The sequence below is a fragment of the Notolabrus celidotus genome, chromosome 12, assembly GCF_009762535.1.
Source record: "Notolabrus celidotus isolate fNotCel1 chromosome 12, fNotCel1.pri, whole genome shotgun sequence".
In the NCBI taxonomy this organism is placed as follows: Eukaryota; Metazoa; Chordata; class Actinopteri; order Labriformes; family Labridae; genus Notolabrus; species Notolabrus celidotus.
Window position 1 is genome coordinate 6,295,393 of NC_048283.1, and position 15,446 is coordinate 6,310,838.

Genomic DNA, 15,446 nt, shown 5'->3' on the forward strand with positions numbered 1-15,446 from the left:
CAAACAAACAAACAAACAAACCAACAAAAAAGAGAAGAAAAGAAAAGTACAAATAGCACCATACGATTAAAAATGACTAAAAGCTACATAAGGACATGATATGACAGTCTTTGAGAAAGTGGCCATGGACATGCCGTTGCAATCATGTAAAAAGTTAACATTTTTAAATATTTATTATTTGCCAACAGCTTGAGTTAAGTGGTGGGATCATGTGATGATTTTCTGCTAATACACTATGGTCCAGATTAGCAGCACTGACAGGTACAGGTGAAAGTAAACTAAAGTTGTATTATTGAATTACACCGCTACAAGTGGCTCCTCCTCTGTTACAACTTGTTCCTCTGAGGCTCAAACCAGCAGTGTGACAGGATTGGTTCCATGTATGATGTATCGATTTGAGCCTGTCCGAATCAAAAGGCAACCTCTGCCGGCGAGAATTGAAGCCAATGCAGAAGTGTTAAAAACTGCCGTTTCTTAAGTGCCCGCTTGAGGCTGGCTCTGGAAGTACCGGAAACCACATACACACCAATTCAAAAAAGTCGATCTTTACAGCAGAAATAAACATGTTTACAGTCTGGTACAAAAATGAGTGTAGTCTGGATAGCTCATTTCTCAATCAGCACACACTGTACGAGGGATGACTTTTATCCCATCATGAGAGGCACAGTTGACTTGATTGACAGGCGGGAACACTGTAGCTGTTGGCTAGGAGGCTCAAAGCCCGCCTCTCCACCTCACACTAGCTCGACAGAAGTTAGGTTTACTTCAGTATATCCAATATTGGCTTCAAATCAATGAATACTACGTCCATTATTTATACAGTCTATGGTCTGAATCTGTGCTTTTAAGACATTTGAGAATTTGTACACAGCAGCTTCAAAGCAGAAAATGCAGAATCATAATAAATTGCTGATATTCCTTTCAGCTTTTTATGCATAGGCATTAGAACAAGGTCAAAAACTTGATAATTGTTGATGGGCTGTCAAAGGTTTTAAAAACCAGATCCAGGTTTTAGTGCCTATGAACATTAACGATGTGAATAATTACCATTGTGCTTCCTGGTCATCATTCAATGACAAAGTCTGCCAGAGAGAATCTTTCAGTGTGTCTCCTAACGTCTGTCAGACAAAGATTTAATCACGATGGACATCAGACAAGGTAGTCCTTAAAGAGTAGCTGACTTTGCTATCATTCAGCGCTATAGTTGAGCATTTAGTAACATTGCCTTCCTCTTAATCACAATTTGTCCTTCTGAGACATTCCAGTCTTGTCCTTCTGAGACAAGACTCTGATGAAGAGTACCTTCCTGTCTTGCTGCTGTACCGCATTGCTGTACAGCTGAAGAAAGTGTGACGTTCCTGAGTGACACAGATGACTCAAGGTTTTTCCTGACGCATGATTTAAATATTCATAATTTGTTAATAACAGAGGAAGTCCTTGTGAATAGTCGTTTTGCAACGCGTTGTCAAACATGCAAAAATTTTGTCTGCACTTGTAGCTTAAACCCTAGGCAAAGAGTTGCTTAATTTCCAACAATATCAAGAGTCCCATGACCCCAATGCAACCCTCTATTAGAGGATGTAATAAAGCACATGCTCTCGCTGAGTTGTAGACTCTAAATTAGCACCAAAAGGACCAAAGTGTATTCCCCCTAAGGGTGTAGATGGTATGAAAACTCACAGACTGCGTTTTTTTTCTCATCTCCTTGTCTGACTAAAACCGCAGAGAGGGCTCAAACTTAATTTTATTTTACAGTAAGACTGTCGCCAGTTGAGTCTTAAATCACCATCCTCTCCCCTGCACAATCTGCTCCTCCAGGAGAAACTAATTAGTTTGAGAAACAATATATTCAGGAGTGGATCATGATGTCATTATTCTGAGGCCTTTTAATTGAGATGGCTGCAGTTATGATGCAGAAATAATGGCTGCACGACCTCCAGTCATTCAGGGCATCACCCAGGAGGATTACTGGTAATTAACACTTCTTGTAGAGTAACAAACACCTAAGAAAGCTGTGAGTACTACTCATTGAGAAAGAAATGGAGATACATGATACTGGAGGAAATCTGAGGAAACTTAGGGCCTGTGTCCACCAGTGGTATATATTTTTTTAAGTTATATTTTTGGGCCTTTTTGTCTTATTTTATTGGACAGCTGAAGAGAGAGAGGAAATGTGGGGAATAGTGAGTGGGGGAAGACATCCAGGAAATGGTCAACCGGCCATGTGGTATTTTTGTACATTTTTATTTTCTAAACAAAACTACTAATTTTGGTGATTTAAGTGCTAAGCATCCTAGGCGCTACACTGTTAAAACAAAAAAAACTGTGAAAACTCAAAGTTTCAAGGCAAGTTTGAGTTTTGAGGCTAACTAGAAATCTTACATTTGAGCAAACTGATAAGTTTTTGTTGAGACACCTTATCATTCATATGTAGTGTAACTTAAAGTTTTGAGTTCTACATACTAAGAAGTGAAAGTTGTGCCAACTTATTATTTGTGGTTCAGAAAATGTCCCTTTGTTACTGCACGTAATGCACCGTTTTCACACTCTCAAGGTAGCTAGCTAATGTTCAAGGCGGCTAACTATTGGACTGTTGGTCATCACCATGCCTTATTAAACTAACTAAACAAATTAAAGTTACATTAACCGGTATCAACTCACCATCAATTGACCAACTGTAAAGCTAGAGTTTCAATACAACACTCAAACAAAATACTCACCTTTAAGGCGATAAAATCCACACCGGACAGGAGAGATGGCGCCACATGTGGGGAATTGAAAGTGTGGAAGACCCCTGTAGATTTGAGTTGGAGAACCCATTCTTCGCCTGAAGCAGACTAAAATAATTTAGCCGAGCCTCAAACCTATAATTTCAAGTTTTGCCAACCTAACTTATGAAATGAGATCAACTTTACACAACACACTTAATACAGGTGGTTGAGATAACTACTTTGATGTAGTCTGCAACAAAATGGAAAACATTTTCTTTACTTAACCAAAAAATCATTTTCCGGCCAACATTTTTTTTTACAGTGTAAGATGCTCTCAGTATCAGCTATTTTTTTGTGCTGTGCTCATGGCACTCCCAGTTTGATGTAGTTTGACTTTGGAACACCTTTGAGCTAATCAGTGTCACCTTACCACAGGGCTCTCAAGTCTCACACAAGCATTTCAACCTGTTCACACGCTGACACGCCACACTTTGTATTTCTGACGCAGAGTAATTACGAGGACAACACCAACCAAGTTGCACCGCTTTTCCTTAAACTGTGGAACAGGTAGGAATCAAGTGGGTTTCCCGTAGAGTTCAGAATGAGCTTGCCATGCACCAGCTAATCAAAAAGAAAGAAAGAAATATAGCTACCCAACAGCCAATTAAAAAAATAGCATCACTTTATCCGGGTAAAACGGAAGAAGAAAAGGATGCACATGCGTAATGATGCAGGGAGAGACACGGTCTGTCTGCTGCCCCCCCACTGCCAAAATATCACTCTGAACTGAGTTCAAAACTTGAGAGCCCTGTTACCATGACCAACCAATCAAAATCAAGAGGAGGCGGGACTTCTGATAATACTTTGTCAACAGCTCAGAGATGTCAGGAAGAGAAACTAACCACATTTGTATTTTGCGAGGGTAAAATGTTCAGGACTTAATAATACAACACAATTTCTATTGATTGTTTTCACATTTCCTTTGTAATTTCGTCAGATAAAAGAAAATGTGAAGCATGGGGAGCATTTAAAAACAAACAATCAGCACCAAGGAAGCAGTGCAGTGGGACAACTTATGTAACCCAGCAACAGTTAGCGCCAGTGAGAAGGGCTCTAAAATTAAAGTTGTATGTACCGCCAAAGCAAAAAAAAAAGCATTTTTTTTGCACAGTCTTGCTTGAAATGTGTGTACATATACCACCTACCAACAGTGCCATTTTCCTATCTTTGTGATGTTCTCCCCCAGAACGTAGGTTTGAAATTATGCAAATGAAAGTTTCCATCATGTAACTGTATTAGAAACTGCAGTTTTGCAAAGACCAAAATTAACTTGCTTTTCACACAATTTCAATCAACTGTCAAAGCCCTCCTCCTGCCTCCTAATGAAGCTTGATTTTGAGTCTTCTTCCCTTCTCTTGTGATTTGTCAGTAATCTCTTCATGCAAGATCCCTGCTCTCTTGATTTTAATTTAGAAAGACTCCCCCGCCAGTCACTCACCCAGCCCACAGTTTGATTCGGTAGCGGGGAAGCTGTGGGCAAAGAGACCCTGGCATAGTTTGATGTCTCTGCTGGACGACAAAACACCTTCACCGTCATCTTTTTCTCAGCATGCGTGGGTTGGTGAAAATGTTAGGATTGCAGACAGAGAGACGGGCAGGCTGGTGGCGAAAAGGTTGCCATTTGGACAAGTAAATAAAAAAGAGCAAGAGGAGAGTGGCGATGGGGTAGAAAGAAGAATTCAGATAAAGATAATACGGAGAAAATGGAGGGTTTTAGATGCCACACATGTGTGAAGGAGACTGAAGGAGAGGACAGTATGAAAACAAGAAGAAAGTGCAAGGAGGAGAAAGAAAATGAGAGAGAAGAGAGATATCAGAAGCTGAAGAGAGGTAGTGGGATAAATGCACTATTTGAATTATGTAAAGTAGCTGCGTGGGAGAGGAGAGGCGTGTGTGTGTGTCTGAGTATTAGTGTGACTGCATGACAGAGGAAGCTGAGAGAGGGAGAGAGCAAAGGAAAAAGCAGAGACAGAATGATCAACACAGCAGAGTCAGGCTGTTATACCGGAGAAATAGACGAGAAATAAGAACAAACGGAAAGGATGCACCCAACTTATATTTTACACGGAGGTTATCATGCTGTGGATGTTTCTTTGATAGGGTTATGTTGTGGAAAAACAAGGGGAAAGACTGCGGAAGGAATAGAAGTAAAACAGTGAAAGAACAAAATGTGCAAAGATGTAAATCAGGTTTTAATGTCTCGCTGAAAGACGATAAAAATGATTGAAAGCAGGGATAATTTCTCCTTCATCTGGTGAAAGAGTGCAACATACAGTCGACTTCTTATATCTCTACATACTCTGTGTGTGTACGGAAGTATAGTGAAAAGCTGGAGTATCCTTTGTAGTCCTTTCTGCCATGCTAACTGTATAAATCTTGATTTGTTCTAAACATTTGAACAGCTCAAAGATGCTGTAGGTTCCAAGCTCTGAAATTTTCTTCAGACATTCATCGTCCCCAGTGATTAAATGGTGGCCATCACCTGTCAAGTACCTCTGACTGTCCTGTTGTTGCTGTCAGCTCAGTCTGAAACATTCAAGGTTAACTTTTCATCTAGCTCCAACGGCAGGTCGGCATTTTCAAACATCCAGTAAAATTCTGAAAGTATGATTAGCACAACAGATTTTACAGATAGCTGTAGGATTTGTGATACCATGTAGCTTTGCCTCTTTGCCTAGTTTTTGTCTGTGTGACCAATGTTTGTATATCTGTGTAAATCAATTTATACATTATGACAAAGCCAGTTGCAAAGTGCCTTCCACCTTCACTTTTTAAAATATCACAAAACCCAGAAATAAAGGACTCATTAGTGTACTGATAACGCTCTAACTTTTCTTATTTGCTGCCTTTTTTTTATTCACTTATCACACGGATTTTAAGCCATATGTTGTTGCATTTAACCAGGAATGTACTGATGTGTGAACTAGTTTCATAGCTGTTTAAACTGAAATTTAAATTTTGACTAACTATCTTGTCTAAAGGTAAGAAAATGCACAGAAAACAGTCAAAATTGAGCACAAAACACAGAATCAAAGATTCTAAACGATGTCAAATTGGTTGGAAGAGCTTATCTAACATTAGCAGAGCTAGCACCACCAGCCTTCGGTCTGCCTTGCAGGTTAACATCCACACGCCTGTGCTGGTAACTCATTGCTCTGGCTGAGTGGTGAGATGACAGTTTATTAAACACTTTATTTCAATTTTCTAGATCAAAATACCACCAAACAACTCCAAGCTATGAGTTGCCATCTGCCATCTGTGCTTGTTTACGTCATTGCATCATGGCATTATGGCAGTAGCAATTAACCAGAGCTACAGCCCCGGCTAGTGGTGGGTGGCTGCATTACAACTCAGACACAATTTATGACTGGCATTTCAGAACTACAGTAATAAAAACATTAACAACTCATTTAACCAGCAATAATTCTGGTACTCACTACACACCCCTACGTTAAACCCTCACTCCCTTTGTACACTGATCAGCCATAACATTGAGACCTTTGACAGTTGAGGGGAATATCATTATCTTTTATCAGTGGTGTCTGTCAGTGTGTGAGATGTGTCTGCAAATCTGCAAAACTGCCACTCTTATGGGGTGTTACCAGTCTGAAGGGGTCAGTACCTACAATAGGTGGCCAAGGAAGGGCACCTGGGGAGCTGATGACAGGGTCATGGGAAGCCAAGGCTTATTGATGCACTTGGAAAGTGAAGGCTGTCCTGTGTGGTCTGATCCAACAGAAGCACTACTAGAGTTGCTAGTGCATCACAGTTTGTTGTTTATGGGGCTGTGTAGCTGCAGACCGGTCAGGGTGTCCATGCTGACCTCTGTCCACCACCGACAGTGCCTACAGTGAGCATGTGAGAATCAGAACTGGACTGTAGAGCAATGGAAGAAGTTGGCCTGGGGATTCGTGACAGTGTTGACTTGATTTAAATTCCCCAGATCTCAATTCAATCTGGCATCTGTGGGATGTGCTGGACAAACATGTACAGTCCATGGAAGCCCTACCTTGCAATGTGCAGGACTTAAAGAAGATGAAGTCTTCAGCCAAAACATTCAGAGTTTTATAGACAAACAGGAGTTTTGTAATTTAGTTCTGTGAAACACAAGGGCCGTCGCTCATGTCTGTCGATACCTTGAGTATATGCATGCAACATTCACACCGTTTTTTAATTAGCTTTGTGCTGCAGTGGATAAACAGTCCAGCCAGGTCAAACAGCCCTCCTGTGTTTTTGTATTATGTAACTGTACACTGAAACTCTCCTTCATCCATCAAGTGCAGGACAGGAGTTTATTCCCTTACTGACCAGTCCACTGCATCAGACACTGACTCGCTGACAGAAGTCAATAAATGATTTGTTTGTTTAATGCTCACTCCTCTCCATCCATGCATCCTCCAGCCCCTCCCCTCCCTCCCTCCTTTCAGCCGACACACTGTTAACGTTCACCTCATCTGATGTCCAGACAGAAAATCTATCCCTCAAATAGTCTCTCGCCCACTTCCTCAACCTCATCTCCGCCACAGATGAAGGTGTATGTGAGCTTATGCTGTTGGATATTTGTGACCCTGTATGGTTTTATTTCTGCCTGGCTCACCTTTGACCTCTATCTAGCGCTCATATTCTCTCCTGCCCTCTTTCATTCCTTCAGGCGGACTGTCAATAACAGCTCTGCTGCGCTGTTTATTTCCACAATGGGCCTCATCTTTCTCTCTCCACATCCTCTCGCTCTACCTCCATCTTAGCTTTGTAATTTTTTGTCCTCACTTCATTTTATCTCTGATGTTTCCTTTCCACTGGTGTGTATAAGTGTCTCACCTGTCGACCTCTTCTCTTTTTTGCTTTCTTAGATCATCGCGCTCGACGGAAGAGCATAGCCACCGGGAAGCAGCCCAGCATGGAGGTCCCTCCCACTGCCCCCCTTCAACCCTTCCGACAATCCGTGAGTAACCCTCCCTATCCCCGGCCTCGCTCGCTGCCTCCGTCCCTCTCGCTGTCCCTCCACCCTTCTCCCGCCCTGGGCCCGCCGCACACTTGCGGCCGACGGGCCAGCGCCACCCCGCCTCACCCTTACCCCCTCTCCCTGGTCGTCACCCCCCCCCTCGCCCTGTGCCAGCAGCAGCAGCAGCCGCAGCAGCAGCAAAAGGCCTACAAGAAAGGGCCCGGCACTCCCCCCAAGCCCCGCTCGCTGCCCCTCTCCCCCTCCCTGTCCTTCACCCTGCCCCACTCGCCTGCTGCCTCCTACTCCTCCTCCCCCTTCTCTTTCTGGGGCGGAGATTGGAGGGCTGCCGGTTCGAGTCCAGTGGCGGGAGGAACGTATATTTCACCACTGCCCCCTGTTGAGGTATGTGACACAAACATGGCTAAAGCAGAGACACTGGCGACGTTCACATCTTTGTATAAAGGGTTAATATCTTCAACCTGCTCAAATAACATTTGGCCTCAAACTTGGTAACATCTCACACCTTCTTTCTGCTCTTTGAAATGTATTCCCACAGATTTTAACAAAAAAAGATTTGAAGAGTTTATCTTAAAGGCCACACCAGTGTGTTTGCATATTTTAGCTCTCTCATTACTGTTGATTATTTTTAATGCATGCTTTATATTGTTTTCTTCTACCCTTCTGCACAGCCATTGATCTCCATTCATTTCCTGATGGCATGAAACGCACTTGAACTGTATAATTTACATTATGCTCTGAAAGAAAGTCATCAATACTACTGAAGGGCAGATTGAGCCAAAAATATTGCACCACATTTGTCAATTTAATTGCCTGCAAAAGTGAAACATCGTCACTGAGGACAAAGAAATAGAAGGAGGAGGAGCGTCATGAACAGACAATACCCTCAGATTTAATCAGCTGGAAGAGTAAATATGAAGCAGATTACATAAAAATAAATACGTGTGAGAAGATGATTGAATTTTGCTGTTTTAATAGTTGCACAACAAAGTTGTCAAGACTACTAATGGAGTTTTATCTCACTCAGGATTCCTACAATCAAAAGTCACGCTCAAGTGTAACCATCCAGAAACATGAGCAACACATGATCTAAGAGGAAAAGACAGATCAGTATTTCTTGTGATCATCGTTATCTAAGATAAGGAAGAATTAATAGTCAGTGCAGACCTGAGGCTGTATCACGAAGCGAGCTCAACATACCCAGACTGTCTTTGTTAACTCAGGCTTTCTGCCAGTCCATGCAGGCTCATACAAAAGAGGACGTTCAAAACATCCTTTGGCACTTTTTCCACTCAAAAAGGAACAATCACCGTCTGCTTCGGTCAGACTGATGTAAGGAGAAGTGAAGATGAATATATAATTCTTATTGCCGCAAAAATGGGCACAGCTGCTGCAAGAAAACTATTATATTGATTTTACCACAGAACATAAGCTGAGTGCCAAAGTTTATTTCTAATGTTACAACTACAAGGACTGGGTTATGATTTTCAAAAATTCAATTTAATAATACTAAATCGAATAGTTTAATTGGCTTTAATCTAATCTCACAATAAATACTTTGTTTTTGCCAGTGTGTGGTTTTAATGCAGTGTAGGCACCAGACAGTTGCTGTAGCACATCAGACAGCTGTTAAGTAACAAGTGTAAACAAAAGAATCTACATGTCAGTCACCGGTTAAACAGGTATGGTACTGTCAGATTCAGAAATGGATCAAATTTGCAGAGACTTCTGCATGTGGGGATCTTCTTTTCCATGTAGATCAGTGGTTCCCAAAGTGTTGGTCGAGACCCCCTGTGGGGTTGCAAGATGTCTTCCAGATGTTTTTTTTTTTTTTAAGTAATCTAAATCAGCTTATTTTACCCATTATTGAAAACATGTAGACAAAAATAGTGTTGTTTTTTTTTAAATAAAACCCTGCAAATACATTTCATTAGTTTTCTGCCTTTCCTTGTTGCCAGATGTCTCCTAAGTTAGGGTAAGCTAACAGTTAATTAACAAAAGCATCAGTAGCAGCAGGTTAATTCACATCAACACAGGAAAGGCAGCCAGGTAAACTCATTTTGAAGTATGAAGCAACATTTAACCACTTTGAGGGACAGTGGGGGTCACAAGTCGTTGGCACCTATATTCTGGGGTCGTGGGCTGAAAAGTTTGGGAACCACTGATGTAGATCACAGCCAAAGGTCAGGTCTTTCTCTCTTTCTGTCTCTCCTACTGTCTGCTTGTGAGCATAGGCTGAAACTATTCAAATACTGAGTTGTAATTTCACTTAAATGCTCATCCTTAAAGCTGGGGTTGGTAGTCTCGGAAAACTAGCATGAATTTGAATGTAGCATGTCCTTATGACTCCGTCTAACCCCTCCCCTCCTCCGTCAGAGCTCCTCCAAAACGACGCCCCCCCACTCACATGCACGAGCGCCGCTGACTTGCGACCATATGATGGTGACTGATTCAAAACCGGTCCTCACCAAAACATTATCATAGTGAAAGTTAAAAACACAAATAAATATGGCTGCTGTTAGTACTCACAACTATCATGCTAGCATTATCCAGTTGTACTGGTGACACGATATCAGGAGAAAAGTTATAACACATGTAATACTGTAACAGCTCTACTGTTTGTTAAACGTGTTCAGTGTAGATGCTCTTAATTCCTACAGTGTTGACAGTCAGTGAAGGCATCAGGAGAGGTGTAGCATGTGCAAGCTGGAGAGAGGAGAGACAAGAGGAGAAGTTCTTCATTCATTCAAACATTGATTGTTGTTTTGTTGGTTGTCGTGATCACGGCCGACAGTGACCGGTTATTAAAACTCAACGTGTTCACGAATCGGCTCGTCATCCCTACAGCGTACGGAAGGACGCTACAGTACATATACATTTTCTGTAGGACTTAGTAAATGTCATTCATTCTTCTGCTTGTCAGAGCCCCGTGGTGAGAGCTTTTTAGACTCTGATCTGGACTACAGTCCTGAGCAAAGCACCTCATCGGGTCAGAGGGGACAGGCCCGAGGTCGAGCGAGAGGGGCAGCCAGTAGAGTCAGGGGAAGCAGCAGCAGGAGACGGGGACTCAGAGTGCACGTCGGGGAATGTACGCGCAGGAGGCGGGCAGAACAGCAGGACGGGATTTGAATGGTTTAAAATTTTGGCACCCAAAAAACGGTGATTGGTTAGTGTTTTCCCAGGTTTACCCCGGCTGTAGATAGCAGCTTTTCTTCGCTCTTTTTTAAGAACACATCATGTAATGATTGCCATCAGGACATAAAGATCATTTTAACCAGTATAACAAAAAGTGTATCTAAATCTGATTACCAACCCCAGCTTTAACAACGACACATAGTACAACTCTGAACTTTAACAGTGACTCGTGACTCGTGTGTGGACGAATAGAAGTCCAATTAGTTTGTTACTTTGATTTAATCTGTGATAAATATCAGATGACTAATCACTTTTATTATCTGTGATTTCAGAAGCAGCTGTGATTAACAGACTTGGCAGGATTTTAGGACTGAACATAAAAACATAATCTAATGTAATTCACAGATCTGGGCTCTTATCGTTCTTTTACTTTATAGATGATCTGGTGACTGGAGGGGAGCCAATATATTAATGACTAAGGGAATTAAATTGAAATGCATGTAGGCTCCCATGGTATGATGCATAGTATCATACTACATCAGCTGATGAGCTATGTTGCATGTGGATGACATCAACAGGCATTAGTTGATGAAAAATCAGAGTTATAAATCCAATTTGACTTATGAGTTCTTAACTCTGAACTTATGAGTTCTTAACTCTGACTTATAAGTTATCAGGGTGATCTGGCCAGGTTAAAAGAGAGCCAGGGGTGTGCAATGAAAACTCTGGGTTTGGGCTCAACACACCCAGTTTACTAATCTCTCTAATCTCGCTTTGTGGTATACCCCCTGATGTTCGCAGTGAGGAATAATAAAACGTAATCATGTTTCAAATTCCGCTCACAGAGCTTTATCTCCTTCAGAAGTGAATCAAATCAACGTATGCCTGGTTCACAGATGGTTAAACGTGCTGTAGAGTAAATGTGACTTGTAGTAAATTGATTTAAAAACCTGGTTTGACTCTTTACAAAGTAGAATGGTATAAAAACTGTGCTGTCACTGCTCCTCCTGGGATCATCATGACTCTTTTTTTATACTTCAGTCAGCTTCAATCAAAGAGGAGAGCGGAGCTGGCAGCCAAACACATTCCGTGTCTGAGGACAAAAATAATCTGTTTATTGTTTTATTCATGGCAACAGAAACTCAATCAAAAGGTATCAAACGTGCACATGAAAGGCCTTAAAGGAGAGATTGCTGCCTTTATGAGTTTTGTGCCAGAGCTCTACGTTACTCATCTCTTCTATTATTTCTGCTGGTGTTTGCACACTGACACTGAAACTGGAAATAACAGGACTTGTTTTTCTCTCTTTCACAGAAAACTATTTACTGCTAATCCAATGTCGCAGTATTTGAAAATAAGGCTGTTAAAGAGTTGAAAATTACAAAACCCAGAAAGTCCATTTGAGTAACCGTGATGCCTCAGTGTAGCTCAAAATTTTAGTGTGTTATCATTATTTCATAGAGGATGAGATGAGTGTTTTCATATCAATATTTCAGCTTCTCTGATTGAATGAGAAAGCCTTAAAGGCTGGAGGACAGTCAGAGATCCAGATTCCAAAGAAAACTTTTAAACAAACACAGACAACTTTATGATTCTCCTCTATTTATATTTAGTTTACTGTAAATCAGGTGAAGTCTGAAGGTACAAAAAGATGAGTTAGCAAGGAAATAATCCTCAAAAAGTGTGCATTGTTAGGGGTTTAGCCTTTGTTTACCCACCTCATTGCAGTTGGGTTAAAAGTAAACTTACCTTAATGTTTCCAAAAATAGGCAGTGCAACCTCTCAGGCAAAATTCCTTCTATAATATATTATGACTGGCAGGGGGCCGCCTTAAAGACAAAACTCAGGGACACATTTCTCTCTACTTGTCCTCAGTCCTCCTGCAGTTCTGGCGAAAGATATTGTCAGACTTTTACACTGTTTCTAACTCTCACTACAGTGTATGTAAAGTAGAACCGCCTTATAAATCACAGTCTATTACAAAGGAAAGTCCAAGGTTAGAAATGCCAAATTTAAGTGTCTCAGCAGCGTATTTGCAACCTTTATTTTAAGTAAATTCATACATAATGAAGGAAATGGTCTTTGTGAGTGAAACACTTTTCAACCAATCAATCATTTGTTATTTATATATCACCAAATCATAGCCAGAGTTATTTCAAGAAAGGTGACTCACTAGACTTTACTCCTTTCTCTTATTTTTCAGAGAAACCCAACATTAATCTTTCCATGAGAAAAGACTTTTGACAAAGGAAAACCTGCTAACCAGACTCATGGTGCACTTTGAATCCGTCTGCTGCCACTGGATGACATTAGAAAGTGAGATGGAGGGAGGTGGAGCAAGAGAGAGATGGTTAGAGACCACCAAACAGAGCGCCAACAACAACAAGACAACAGATAATACAGGCTTATGGCTGTGATACCAATAACAATAGTAAGAATGTGTCTAACGTGCATTAGCATGAACAGTAAAGTAATGATAATAAGTTGTACAAGTAAGACTTACAGTATTATGATAAAAAAGTGTAGCAGCTGAAGTCAACAGGTCTGTTAGCATTATTAACTCAACTCAACTTTATTTATATAGCACCTTTCATACATAAAAACATGCAGCCCAAAGTGCTTCACAGAATAACAGAGAGACAGAAAACAACAGCAATGTTAAAATTAAAAAAGGCATGAAAATAAATAAAATAAAATCAATACAGTAAAATTAATAAAATAAGTAAGAGTGGAAAGAAAAGTTAAAAATAAGGTAGAGTTAACAAGATCAGATAAACACAATAAATAAATAGATCAATAAATAAATAATTCATATAAATAAGATAAATAAATGTTAAAGCAATGATTAAAATAATAATGATTAAAATAATAATAAAAATAATATTGCAGTCCAGGGCTAAAAATAAACTACTCCAAATTAAAAGCTAGATTAAAAAGGTAAGTCTTAAGTTAACCACTGTTATTATTTTCTGATCTGTCTGCAAAGTATTTTATCATCTTTATCTATCTTGTTTTGTCCAACTTATGGTCAAAAATCCCAAAATATAATGTTAACTGTCTTGTATTAAAAATAAAGGCATCAAATGAGTCGCTGGTTTAGCTTGCCTGGCAGAGCAGTCGCCCCATATACAGAGGTCACAGTCCTCTCTGTACATGGGGCTCAAAAGCCTCAAATCTTAAGATAAAAAATATTAAATGATCATATTTAAGAAGCTAGAGTGAGCAAACGCTTTGCAGTTTATATTAATAAAAAACATGTGACTATAATATGATGATACAAACAGTTACAGATTAGTTTCCACATGATTAAACAACCAGTCTTCAGTGTATCAAGGATCTTGATTGATTCATGCGTGAGTAGTTTTTAAATACAGATGATCAAGTTAGTTTTAAATTTTTGTAAAATAGGTTTTTTCTCATCAACAATCTGACACAGTTATATTTTAACTTTCAAACACTGTTGTAGATTTCAAACACTGTTGTTGATTTATTAATATTTAAGTCAATTACAAGCTCATTAAAGGTATCCGGGTACATCTCATCACTGTGCCAGAGACAGCAGTTAATTTCATCCGATGTCTGCTGTTTTTGTTTTATAAATAAATCACTAATCAAATACAGCTGCTCAATGTGGACTATATCAAATATGCTCAAACACAAAATGACACCAGTAGTCTCTTCTTACCTGAAATGAACCCACAGGTGAGCAGCAGCAGCGCAAACACAGCCGCAGAGGATGAGGATGAGGATGATGCTCCCCCTCCCTCACTTTTCCCATTATTGCCTTTTGTTACGATTCAGGCTTTTCTATATCTCCATGTATGGAAGACTTTCACTTTGAGAGACTTAAAGTGTCAGACGGAGCGGCTAATCAAATCAGATTTAGTCATGCAGGCTATTAGCAGGGAACCAGCAGATGGAGCCAAGTCTTTAGTCATATCCTCCAGACAGGCTTCAAAGCCATTTCACTCCTGCCAGATGATGAGGTGTCATTTCCTCCAGTCAAACCCCCCCACCATATAATGTTGTCATGCTACAGGTATGCAAACATTATTACTGTGTCTTAAATATGCACCTTAAAGCTGTTGGTGTGACGTCTCAGCACAGCTCAGTGGGAACCAAAGCACAGTGATATTTCATGCCTGTTTAGAGCCCCAAAGTTACCTTCACAGTTAACATTTTTAGGTACAGAGCGTGAAAACAACTTTGAAATTTGACATTTATAGTCTGCAAACATTACACTGTCATGGCTGAAATTTTAAAATGTTACTTGGTGGGCGGAAAATAAACATTTAGGTGGGAAATGTCAGATAATTTTAGTCTAGTCTCCCAATTTATCTACTTATCTTGAAGGAAGTCTTGAAATATGGATCACTGATCAATCATCGTGGTGGAAGTCTGACACTTTTCTGCAACTCTGTTGTTTTTCATACATTTGAAAAACATTTTTGTATAGTTCCATTTAAACTTCAAATTTGCAGAAAGCTGTTTAAAGAACTGGTCAGAGTTAGAAATATAGCTCTAGGCTGTCTGATCTGCTGTTAGGCAGGATTTAGGTGCAAACCTAAGGTCTGTCCTTG

General features: G+C 40.3%; 1 protein-coding gene across 1 annotated transcript in view; it reads left to right on the plus strand.

Annotated features, from left to right (window-relative positions):
• The window catches only part of syngap1b (synaptic Ras GTPase activating protein 1b), a 216,635-nt gene that overhangs the window by 143,540 nt on the left and 57,649 nt on the right, over positions 1–15,446 (plus strand). Inside the window, exon 5 of the mRNA XM_034698420.1 lies at positions 7,622–8,115. Coding sequence (XP_034554311.1) covers positions 7,622–8,115 — 494 coding nt within the window. The remainder of the gene's footprint in view (positions 1–7,621; positions 8,116–15,446) is intronic.